This window comes from Myotis nattereri, assembly GCF_964212035.1.
Source record: "Myotis nattereri genome assembly, chromosome: 16".
NCBI lineage: Eukaryota > Metazoa > Chordata > Mammalia > Chiroptera > Vespertilionidae > Myotis > Myotis nattereri.
Window position 1 is genome coordinate 20,950,939 of NC_138091.1, and position 12,738 is coordinate 20,963,676.

At 55.3% G+C, this 12,738-nt stretch overlaps 1 protein-coding gene across 1 annotated transcript; it reads right to left on the reverse strand.

Annotated features, from left to right (window-relative positions):
- Window positions 1–9,097: 9,097 nt before the first annotated feature.
- Window positions 9,098–12,193, reverse strand: LOC308531826 (phosphofurin acidic cluster sorting protein 2-like; the record flags this gene model as incomplete). Its single annotated transcript, XM_081108934.1, has 1 exon — window positions 9,098–12,193. The coding sequence occupies exon 1, from the start codon at window positions 12,179–12,181 to the stop codon at window positions 9,098–9,100; it is 3,084 nt and encodes a 1,027-aa protein (XP_080965060.1). The 5' UTR covers window positions 12,182–12,193.
- Between the last annotated feature and the right edge of the window lie 545 nt (window positions 12,194–12,738).

Genomic DNA, 12,738 nt, shown 5'->3' on the forward strand with positions numbered 1-12,738 from the left:
CTAGGAGGGACCTAGGGGAGTAGCAGGGCAGCTTCTGGAACCCAGGGCTCCCTTTGACTACATGGACCCTGGAGTCTGGGTCACCTCAGCACCTGCACTCACCCTGCGGCCGGGCTGCCCGCTGGAAGGTGTGTGGGGCCACTGTGCCTCCTCCACGGGCATGGAGTCGAGGACTCCATCAGTCAGCTCCTCTCCGTTCTCCTCTTCGGAGCTCAGGACTGGAACTGGGACCTGGAAAGACAGTTCCCAGTCACCAGGAGAAGAGCCTCTGAGCCCTGTTTTGCTGGTTCTGTGACCCATGTGACCCTCTGTTCCAGACACACACACCGTGATGCACTCAGACCTCCACTGTGGAGGAAAAGGTGTGACAGTCTGAGGGCTAGGGTTCCCATTGGCACAGATAAGGGACCCCTCTGGAACCCCACCTCCACCTGCCTGCCCTGTCCTGGGGTCTGATCACAGCAGGACCCCTAGGTGATCCACTGCCCCGAAAGCTGTTCCCGCCCCAGGGTTCTCCCTTCTGGTCCCTCTTCCCCGCACATGAAGGGGAGGGGGTGTGGGCTGCACAGGGATGGCGCACAGAGGTGGCCTGGCCTGAATGGGTCTGACCCCGGCCACCTTGTGTTACCTGAGACCAAAAGCTAGGAAGTGGATAGATACGTCGGGGTCGACGGTTGAACAAACGTCGAAGCCGTCCGAAAAAGCTCTCACTGCCGGCTCTCCGGAAGCAAGAGCACCAATCACGGGGAACACAGCAAGGAAACATCTTGCTCTGGCAAATGCCTCTTGGCAAGTGAGCTGCCTGGTAGGCTAGTTGTGGTTGCCTGGTTACAGGGTTGCAAGTCCTATTGGATAGTGACCTCATACCTGGGATTGTCATCCCTGAGTCCCCTCATCTCATGACAGCTATGCAAGTAGTCCTGTGGGCTGCTGTCTGAAGACCCCTCTTCTCCATGAAACACCTTATCTGTACACAGTGGCACCAGCACACCCCTCTGCCCAGCCCCCTAGAAGCTCTGGGTGCAGCCAGGGTCCCAGACTTGAGGAAGCCGACCTGGGTACAGACTCAAACCCTCATTCTTACCTCTTCTTGATCCTGGATAAGCCATTGGGCCTGTCAGGGCCCATCTCTCTCCTGCCTGCACAGTGGGTTATGGAGCAAGTGCTTCTTAGGGCTGTTCAGGCTCCGGTGGGGGAGGAGCTGTAAAGTAGGAGGAGAACAGTCACATGTAGGTCGTGCCTCCAACCTCTTTTCCTTCCTGTTGTCACCTCCTCTGTGTCTGCTTTTCTTCTAATCCCACCCAAGGTCATCACATCGTGTGTGTGTGTGTGTGTGTGTGTGTGTGTGTGTGTGTGTGTGTACATGCCAGTGCCCGCTTTCTGGGTCCCAGAAGAAAACGGCCCCCACATAGGGAGAAACAGGCAGGAGCTGCCCAGTGTGTCAGGATTTCTAATTTCCAGACCAACTCTGTGGGAGGTGGGAGCTTTGGCCTGGAAGGCCTGAGCATTCCTGAACTCTGGACTCTGAATGTCATGTACCCTGGCCAATCCCTGCTTGACTACAGGCTTCAGTTTCCCAATTATCCAATGAGGGTGTGATCCACAACTACTTAAGCATGAGCTCAGCATAAGGGGCCCGGCTTTCTCCACTGCGGGTGGGTTGTGGACGGAGGTGCACCTTCGTGATTCCAGATCTGGGAGCCTTTTCAAGCAAATACTGTCTAGTCTGCCGAGTGCACACCGTCTCCCCCATGCCATCTCCATGTCTGTACACGATTCCACCCGCACAGCCTTTTCCAGAGCCCTGAGGAAACCTGGGGCACCTAGGACCCCCACTTTGAGGACACAGCTGGGTTTATCTCAGGCTCTGAATTCTGACCGTCTGTGATCCTGGGCAAAGCATGGACCTCTGGGGTCACCGGTTCCCTCCTCAGTGACTCCCCATGGTCTGCACCTTCCTCGTGGGGTGTGAATGTGTGCCCTCCCCGTAAGTGTGGGCGTCAGTAGTGACTCCACAGAAGACGGCAAAGGGATCCAACTCGACCTCCATGATTTGGTTCTAAAAGTAAGTGTCTGGCCCGGCCAGAGTGGTTGAGCATCATCCTGTGCACTGAAGGGCTGCTGTTCGGTTCCTCTCAGGGCACATACCTAGGTTGTGGGTTTGATCCCTATGGGGGTGCATACAGGAGGCAACCAATTGATGCTTCTCTCACACATTGATGTCTCTCTCTCTCTCTCTCTCTCTCTCTCTCTCTCTCTCTCTCTCTTCTTTCCCTCTCTCTGCCTCAAGTCAATTTGGGGGGGTGGGGGGGAATTAACAATTTTAAAGCAAATTCATTTTATTTATTTTTTTAATCTTTATTGTTGAAAGTGTTACATATGTCCCCTTTATTCCCAATTGACCACTTCTAGCCAATCCCTGCCCCCCAGCCTATTGGTGAAGACAATAGGCCCTCACCACCCTACTCTCTGTGTCCCTGGGTTATGCACATATGCGTGCAAGTTCTTTGGTTGATCTCTTCCCACCCTGAAAAATTTTCTAAATATTCAGTGCCTACCCACTTGCTCACTCTGAACTGTGTTCTCTCTCTCTCTCTCTCTTTCTCTCTCTCTCTCTCTCTCTCTCTCTCTTTCTGTCTCTCTCCACACTGAGGAATAAGCCTCTGTGCTGTGAGTTGCTATCGGGAGAGACCCACATGGCCTGGCACTGAATGAGACCAACAGACAGAGAGGAAGTCAAGCCTTCCATCCAAACTGAATCCCAAAGGCCCCCCCGCCCCCGAGTGAGCTCAGGCCCTCAGTGAACAGATCCTGCCTCAGGTGAGACCACAGTAGTCCCAGCTGGCCATGCGGGATTCCTCGTCACAGACGTGTGAGCTAATAAGTGTGTGTTGGTTAAGTCTCTAGTGTGGGGTAACTCTCAGCAATAGGTCACTAGCACAGTCGTCCCACACCAGGCCCTGGGCCTGCCCTCCTGTCTCCCCCGTTTTTCTCTCCCAGTTCCCTCCCACCCCCACCCCTCACTTCTAACACCCTCTGCCCCCAGTTTGGAGGATGGCTGTGAAACTTAGGAAAGGACCCTGCAAAGTAGAGCCAAACTGAAAAGTATAATTTGAAATAGGAAACAGCTTCTGTTGAGACCACAGTTCTGAGCTTCCAAGGTAAGGAGACACTCCACGAAGGCAGGCGGCTGCCCCTCCAGGCCCATTGCTAGTGCGCGCAAGTGCACTGCCATCACCATGGACCTCTAAGGTAGACCTGCCCCCCTGATTTCCAGACCTGATTTAATTTCACAAGCCTTTATCAGCTGCCATTGTGAAATCAGGATGAAGAGGGTAGACAAGTACTTATTCATCTTTCTGGTTTAGGAATCTCATCCTAAAGAGAGCCAGTGCAATGTCCCTGCGATGGGCTCACGTTCTCAGTGCCTATGGTCCTCAGGGTCAGTGGTAGGTCTCATCAGACTCCATTCAAATTTCCTTTCTCTCCGTGTCAACCTACAGGGCTGATCTCCTTGAGAGCAGGGACCCTGGGTGTGGTCCACAGTGAATACCCATTTGTCCTGAGACAGTGTAGCTTGTGCCATGGCGGGGTGCTGTACAAGGCTGCTAGTCCATCCTCACCAGGGGGGTTCAGAGCACCCAAGAGGATTGATGTAAAAGGAGAAGCCAGGCTGCCTCCACAACCTTGTTCAGCCTTCGGGCGTCAGAAAGAATGGCTGCTGGGCTCTGGTGAGACAGAAGAGCCTCAGGAAAAAGCCCAGCTGAACCAGAGCCTAGGGTCTGAGGGCAGAGAGAGGCTCTGACCCCTGAGATTTGGAAGCGGTGCCTGTGGAGGAGATGAGTGTGGACCCCGGGCCCTGGGACATTCCCTGTCCCCTCTTCAGTGCTGTGGGCCCACAGAGGAGATGCTCAGAACGCTGGTCAGTGCGCGTGGAGCAGGTGGAGCTTCTGTCCAGGTGCAGGTGGCAGTCAGGGTTCAGGAACTGCCAGCTGCTGGTTAAACCCTGCAGCATTCTGCAACGTGGGTGCCAGGGGGCGCGTAACCCAGTGCTTTGTCCATGTGCTGGTGGGAGATGAAGTTAAATGAAATGTGGGTTCCCAGGGGCAGCCCTGACATAAAGGGTCCTTGCTCCAAAGCTCGTCAGTCAATTTATCCCAAAGTCCCATTGTCCTGGGCCTCAAAAACATCACATCCTTAGTGCAGATGGCTACTGAGAGACTAATTCTTCCCAACCTATGGCTCATAGTAACCCGACACAGGCGTAGAAGAAACAGACTTGCTCAAGGCTCTGAAGGATTGTACAGTTAAATTTTATAGAATTTAAATTAAGTTTGTATTTAAGAGTATTTCATTATATTTTTTGAAAAACTACACTCTAGGTTACTGAATATTATGAGAAAAATACGGTAAAGTTATAAACATGTATATGATAAACACAAATATTTTAAAACTTCATATAAAGGAGGGGAGGGAGCCCTCTCGGTCCTGGCAGCGGACACACGCTGTGGCCCAGGATCTAGGACCACAGGTTCCGAAGGAGCTGAGGTGAGTGGCTCACAAGCTGCAGGGGGGTCCACATCTGGGAGCTCAGTGACAGCTGTGCCTGGAGCCTACTCTGGCTCAGGAGAGGGGACCAGATTGGCGTTTCCTCTTCAAGTGTTTCTGGATCTTGCTCTGGAGCTGCTTCTGTAGATCCAAGAAGAGACCATGTTACCACCATGACTGCCTTTTGTGTGCCTTCCAAGGAAGGAACCTCCCATCTCCATCACTGAAGTCCCAGTTCAAGCCCCACCCCAGGAAGTCCTCCAGACTGCAGGCCTTGGCACTGACCTGAGTGGCTCTTGCTCCTGCCTAGGCCCAGCCTCTGGGAGCTCTTCTCTGTGTGGTCCAGCCCCATCCCCTCACCCTCACCCACACCACCCACTCCACATGCACAGCTTTCTTTGACTCCCTCCCTTTTTTCTAGCAGAAGCCCTCAGACCACTGCCCTCTTGAAGAAATCCCCCCATATGTGGGATCCTGAGTGTGGCCAACTTCTCCAAGTCACAGTCCCCATACTCCCCTAAGGCTCTGATCCAAAGCCCATTCACTTTTTCTGCTGGTCCAGAGATCCACTTTCTGCCTCACAATACGTGTAGATCAGCGATACTTTGAGGAAGAAGTCACATCGACTGTCCTGTGGACGCTACCTGTCTGTGCGGCCCAGTGTGACTGAATCCCTCCTGACTAGAAGGAAGCGCTGGAGTGCAGCCCTGGGGGCAGCGCATTTGCTGAATGAATGAGCCCAAACCACCCCCATCTCAGATAGCTGCGTGAGCCTGGGGTTCCCCTGCTCACTCCTGGGATTTCTAATCTGGCTTTACCCAGGACAGGGACCCCTAATGGAATCTCCAATGTCTTTATCAAAAGAGAAAACAGCTTAGCCTAAGGCCTGAGAATCACAAATAAGGCAGGAGCTTCGTTAAGGAGAGAAAATGGCCAATAGGAACAGCCACAGCCCCTCCAGCACACCTCTCCAGTGTCCAGGTTCCCGGGGGGCCTATTCCCAGGGGGACCTCCCCCCCAATAACCCTATGAGGCTGGGCCTAGGCTCTCCCCATGTTCAGAGAAGCAAATACTCAGAGAGGTGCAGTGACCTGAAGACTCACAGCAGCAGGTGGCTGAGTGACCACGGTGCTGTGGAGGGGCAGGGCTCACCTGGTACATGGTTGGTCCCACACACGTTGGTTAGTAGCACATGTTCTGTATTCACACAGAAGGGTGGGTGGGACCAAGGTGGGGAAGCTGCCCAGGAACCTAGTCACCAAGGATTTGACCAGTTTATCTAATCCATGTTCCTGGGTGTTTCTATAGTACAGATATATATATATTTGCCTTCTGAGGGTCAAGTTTATTTGGAATCCAGAGTGAGTGGTGCTGGGGCCACTTGGCTGGTTGACAGCTGAGGCTCAGAGCTCGGTTGACAGGCCTCCATCATGGGCATAGGACGCCCCCAGTGGGAGGCCAGCCCTTGGCCTCTGGCCGCCCAGCTCTGAGTCTGGGCACAGGGTGAAGCCAGCTCCCTGGGAAGCAGAGTCCTGGCTCCAGGAAGGGCAGGTGGAGACGGTGAGGACAGTTCTCCCTGGGTGGGTCAGGGTCCAGAAAAACAGACTTGCTCAAAGCTCTGAGGGTTTATAGGGTTAAATTTTATAGAATCTAAATTAAGGTAATATTTGGGAGTATTTCAGTAAATGTTCTCTACAGTACATTGTATGTTATTAAATATCATAAAAATATTAAAATTATAAGCCTAGGTAACATGAACAGAAAACTTCTAACACTGTATCTAAATAGGGTTGGGGTAGGGGGGCGCCCTCTCTGCCGTGGCCACTGACACGCGCTGTGGGCCGGGATCTGGCACCACAGGCCGCGCAGGAACTGGGGTGAGTTGCTCCAATGCTGCAGGTGGTTCTTCTGCCTCTTGAAGTTCAGTGAAAGCTGGGCCTGGGTCCGGGACTGGCTCTGGAGAGGCCACTCGGGTGGCGTTGCCTCTTGAAGGTTTTCCTCATGTTGCTCTGGAGCTGGTTCTGTAGATCCAAGAAGAGGACATGTTACCACCCTCACTGCCTTTTGTGTGCCTTCCAAAGGCACACTCACCCACACCACCCCCCAGAGGCCTCATCCTCCTCCTGTCTCGGCCTCAGTGGGCTCAGGTGCTCCCGCTGTGAATGGAGGCACTGGGCCTGCTTTGGCAGGTAGGAGACTGGAAAGTTGAGCTGTATGGAAGCCAACAGCATCATCAGGCTGGGAAATTCTGGCGGTGCTGGTCCAGCCCGAAGCCCAGGATGCAGGAGATTGCCCTGGGGAGAGAGATAAGTTGGAAGCAGAGTCTGAGACCTGGCCTTTCCTTCCCATAGCCCTCCCAGAGCACCACTCAGAGAGCCTGGGGTCCTGTGCCTGCTGCTCCTGCTCATCCAGAAGCCAGACCTACTCCTTGTCCACCTTCGACCTGGCAGTCCTGGCAGAGACGTGCCTGGTCACCCAGGAGGGGCTGGCACAAAGCCCTCCTACCTGAGAGTCTGGATCAATGAGGGAACCACCTGTCCCCTTCTTTACGGGAACCTGACATGCTCTCTCAGTGTTCCTGTCCCCTCTGATACCTTCCCACGGAAATGTCAACTCCATCAGGACAGGGAGGGCTGGTGTCCACTCTGTTCATGTCACTCATTAGCACACAGTAGGTGCTCCAGAAATAGCTGAGCAATGAGCGAACAAATGAACTCTGTCTCCATCCTTGACTTCCCAGGGCCTTCCTATCACCTCAAACTTTGGCTGCTGCACCTACATGCTGCCTAATTCACTAGCCTCCCTGTGGGGTTCTTCGCCTCCCACTGAAACTCAACTCCCTCAGGGCTGGGTACACTTACCAAGCTGGCCCTGAGGAGGTTCTACCAAATTAGTGAGCATGATCCCTGATAGGGGTGCAGGCACACTTGGATTAGGATTGGACGACCATGAATTTTCTGAGAGGCTGACTCACCACTGAGCTCCCACTGCTCTCCCACACCACCCAAATCCACATGCACAGCTCTCTGACTCTTGTCCTTTTTCTAGGAAGAGCCCTCAGACCTCTGCCCTCTTGCAGAAATCCCACCATGAGTGGGATCCAGGGTTCTGCCTGAACCTTGAATTCACAGTCCCCATACTCCCCTCATAGCTCTGATCCAAAACCGACTCACGTTTTCTGCTGGAACAGAGGTTCACCTTCCTCTTCACAATATGGGAAGATGCAGCCATAGGGAGAGGAGGCCGGAGGATGTCACATCGGCTGTCCTGTGGACACTCCGAGCCTGTGCAGCTAGTGTGACTGAACCGCTCCCGACTAGAGGGAAGCTCTGCAGTACAGGCTTGGGGTCTGTTCTGTGCACTGGATTATGGTCAGTGCCTAGAGACGTGTCTGTACCTGGAAGACTCTGATATATTTGCTGAATGACTGAGCCCAAACCAGCCCCATCACAGATAGTTGGGTGACCCTGGGCCCCACTGCTCAGTCCTGGGGTTTCTGCTCTGGCTTCAGCCAGGACAGGGACCCATAACAGAACCTCCAGTCTCTTTATGACATGAGAAAAGAGCTTAGCCCTGGGCCCGGAAGCATCACATATGAGGAAGGAAAAGGACCAATTATCACAACCACAGCCCCTGCTGCAGACCTCTCCCCTGTCCGGGCACCCAGAGAAAGCTTTAGGGGAGCACCCTACAGGTCCCTACAAACCCCTATGAGGCTGCTCCTTGATTCTCCTCATGTTCTGAGAAACAAGCACTCAGAGGGACGCAGTGATCTGAGAGTTCACAGCCTGTCCTGGCTGAAGCAAGGGGCCACATGACCACAGTGCTGGGGAGGGGCAGGCTGCTCACCTTGTAAATAGTTGGTACAGCTGTTGGGTGGCAGCGAACGTTCTGTGATAACCTGACGAGGTAGGGACGAAGGTGGGTCGCTGCCCAGCGAGGAGGCACTGGTTTGTCCAGACCATGTGCCTGTGAGATCTGCACCGTACAGCTCTTTTCTGTAATTTCGCCCTGTGAGATGTGAGTTCACTGGGAACCATGAGTGGGTGGTGCTGGGGCCACTTGGTTGGTTGGCAGCTGGGGTCCAAGGCTGGGCTGGCTGGCCCCCATGTTGTGCTCCGGATGCCCCAATGGGAGGCCCGCCCTTTGTCTCTGGCCGCCCAGCTCTGAGTCTGGGCACAGGCTGGTGCCGGCTCCCAGGGTTAAGCTGAGCCCTGGTTTCCATGAAGGGCAGGTCTCCAAGGCCAGAAGCCTTCTCACTGACAGTGCTGGGGGTCCTGAGGCCAAAACACACCTTCCATGATGCTCCAGCTGAACACTGCCCGCCTGACTCCCCCCTGACGGAGTGTTCTGGTTATTGAACAGAGCATTTGGGGGTCCCACTGAGGGCAACCCCCTTAGGTTCCAGGCTGTGAGCGCATTCAAACTCAAAACAGTTTCTCTGTGTTTCCAGGGTCTGTGTCTATAGTAAACTGAACTGTTTGCAGAAAAGCAGCTGGGTCCTCCGGGCTTGGCCCAGGCAGAGTGAAGGGCAGGGGGAGGGGCGGGGCTAGAAGGTGGGATTGTTGTGTTCGAAGATGCAGACGGGGAAGTGCTTGACGTGGGAGGACCACTGGGCTGCCAGCTGGAAGAACGTCACGTCGTTCCACTCCACGCCGTCAATGAGGACCCGCTGCCTGTGCTCCTGGTTCTGGGCTGAGCAGACCAAGCGGCCAATGCCCTGGATGCACTGGCTGTTGGACTCCAAGTCCGTGCCCTTGTCGTTCTTGGACAAAAACATCACCTCCTTTTTCTCCTCCTTGGTGATCACAGTCATGGCCATTGTGGGCGTGGCTGCAGCCTCACCGCTGCTGGGCAGCCTGCTGACCTGGAGAGACCGGAAGGTGCACCGGAGTGTGTTTTTGGTGGCGGGCAGGTCTTCCTTCTCCCCGCTCCTCTTTCTGTTTGTGGGCTGGGCTGCCGTCCAGTAATCCACCTGCAGCTCCATCAGCTCAGCACCCACACTCTGGCCGGGGGAGGACACGCCCCCACTCACTGATGACAAGGAAATAAGCTTGTGTGTGGCCTCCCTGGCGGTGGACAGAAGCACATTGGAGCATGAGGGGATGGCTTCAGCTGAGTCTCCTGACGTGGCTGAAATTGGCTCCACTCTTCCAACTTTCACGGCCCCCACAAAGGGAAGGAACTTCTGCGAGGACAGCTTGTCTGGGCTCTTTGGCTTAGAGATGAGCATGGCCTCTGCGATGGGCAGCTGGAGGACACAGTTGGCCCCCGTGAGGTACTCTCTGATTTTCAACACAATGTTCTGCACCGCATCCTGGGCCTCCAGGTGGTAGAACAGTTCCCACCAGGCCAGGTCCTGTAAGAGTTTGTGGTAGCGGCAATCCACGGAGCCCAGGTACCTGGCCAAGGGGTGGGAACCCAGCGGGAGGACCAGGAAGCGCATGTAGCCCAGCCAGTCCGGGGCCTTGTGGGACAGCTGCTGCACAAAGACCCGCAGCACGGTGCTGAAGTAGTGCTGGTCCCCCACCACCGCGATCTTCACTGGCATGGTGGCCTCGGTACTGCAGTTGCGGTATCTTTGTATCCAGGAGATGATGGAGCTGAAGGCCTCCTGGACATCCACCATGGAGCCGGTGCACACGACGGGCAACGCGTGCTGCTGCAGGACGTCCGACAGGGACTGCCCCTGCCTGTCGGAGGTGTTGATGAGGATGATGTTCTTGGGCAGATAGTCGTTGGAGATGAGGCTGAGGTTCAGTTGGTCGAACACAGTCTGACTGGGGACCTGCAGTTGGCTCTGAGGGACTGGGCAGCGCTCCTTGATCAGGCTGTTGGCCGACTCATTCAGGGACCTGCTCCAGCCCCGGCGGGCGGGCTGCTTCCCCTTGGAGCTGCTGGAAGGGAAGACCAGAGACTCGGTCTTGGTGGTGCGCCTCGTAGTGAGCATGTCCTGGGCAGAGGTCCCTGCCTCCGGGCTGTCCCCAGGCTGTGCCGGCTGCTGCCCAGGGTTGGGCATGCTGTGGGCCACCCAGTCGGAGCCACTGTCGCTTGAAAGGCTTTCACAGTATAATCTGGGCCTGTGGGTCCTGAGGACTCTGTCGTCCTCCTCCATATCTGGGCTGGACAGGCTTTCAGAATATGACATGAGCTCAGGCATGGGAGGGGTTGGGAGATGGTCATCATCCTCCATGTCTGAGCCACTGTCCATGGGGCACACCACGCTCTGAAACAGAAAGGCCAGGTCCTTGTCCACATCGGGGACTTCCTCCTCAGACGCCTGCTCCGAGTCCAGGACCTCCAGCGTCATGTGGTACCTGTGCAGCCACTCCGCGACTCTCTGCTGGTAGTTCTGTTGCTTGATGATGGACCTCCTCGTTCCTATCGGTTTCTCCAGGTCCAAGTCATCCTCGTCCAGGTCATGCCTGTAGGCGGCACTGTAGCTGACCTCCAGCTCAGAGCAGACGATCTCAGACTGTCCCTCAGAGAAGTTATGCGTGGCCTCTGCCTCGGGGCTGGCCGGCATGGCATTGTCCAGGTGGTTGATGGTTGGGCTCGATTGGGAGAAGATCCAGCTCTTGACCACCTTGGTGGGTGGGGTGCTGTAGGCCATTGAGTCAGAGGCACTGCCACTGAACAGCTTGCCGCCCGGGCCCTGGGTCTTCCGGGGAATGTCGGCCAGCGGAGGAGGCTCCTTCTGGCTCCGGGCTCTGTGTAAGCTCCTCGCCTCCGTCTGCCAGCTGGAGTGTGCCAGGCCTTCAAAGTATTGTCTGGTCTTGGGCTTGGTGTTGCTGAGGATGCTGCTATCGTCCTCCATGTCTGGGCCACTGTCGCTGGGACTCCTAAGTGTGTCATAGAGAAGGTCCAGGTCCTCCTCCATCTCAGGGACATGCTTCTTAGGGTCCTGATCCGAGTCCAGGACCTCTTCTGACATGTGGGACCTGGGACGCAGTGCCAAGACTTTCTGCTTCAAGTTTCGTTGCATGCATCGCTGCTGCTTCTTGGGCTGCCCCAGGTCAAAGTCAGCTTCTTCCAGGTCGTGCCTGTGTGTGAGATTGTAGCTGGCGTCCAGCTCAGTGAAGCTTTCAGATTTCCCCTCCATGTGGCTATCCATGGACTTGGCCTTGGGGCTGGCCTGCATGCTGCCATCCTCGTCGTCGATGAGCTGACTGGATAGGGAGGAGATCCAGATCTCAGCCACCGTGATGGAGGACCCCTGGATCCTGCTGCTGAGGCTCAGCACCTGACCACCCTCAGGGGGTCGCTGCATCAGCTCAGCCATGAGGACGGCCCCTGTGGCCAGTGTCCTGTAGCCCAGGACGGTCCGGTTGTGATTGCGCTTCCTCTGCTGCAGCATGATCTGCAGCTTGTTGCCTTTTCTCTTGAGGAAGTGGGGGTACTCCAGGGAGAAGGTCAGCGCCAGGTCAGTCTCCACTGGTCCTCTGCTGGGCAGCACAATCTCTTGGGATCTCAAGATGCCCTTGGAGCCCTGCATCTGCACTGCTATCACCAAGGAGATGAGCTCCTTCTCCAGCTCCCTCAAGACCACCAGCTTCTTTAAAGTGAAACTGCACAATCTGGGCACGCAGCTAGGTCTGGAGCAGTCCACCTCCCAGGTAGAGAAGAAAGTCATGGGCACTGGCGTGTTGAGCACAGTGGGCAAGGGGGCCAGGCCCGCAGGTGGCGAGGAAGCTGCAGCTGCTTCCAGCGTACAGGTACTTGCTGGTTCCTCCCCCTGTGGTGGGACAAAGGAGGGACATGATTGGTGGCAAGAGGTGGGGCACAGGTGATCGAAGGAGAGAGTAAATGACAAACAGTCACACGCTCATCTGTGACTCCCACAGGTAAGGCCTGTATGGTGGCCTTTTAAACTCAGAGACCTAAATTAACCACAAAGTTAGCCTGAAATTAAAACTTGTTACCTAGAGAGAACCAAGATGGCGGCATAGGTTAACGCCGGAGTTTGCTGCCTCGAACAACCACTTCCAAAGGGAAACTAAAAGACGGAACGGACATCACCCAGAACCACAGGAACGCTGGCTGAGTGGAAGTCCTACAACTAGGAGGACAGAGAAACACATTCGGACACTCAGAGGAGGCGCAGTGCTGAAGTCAAATTCTGAGGTGCGGAGTGCATGCAGAGCAGGCTTGCGGCAGAGGGTGCAGTTGGCGTTTTCAATCGGGAGGGAG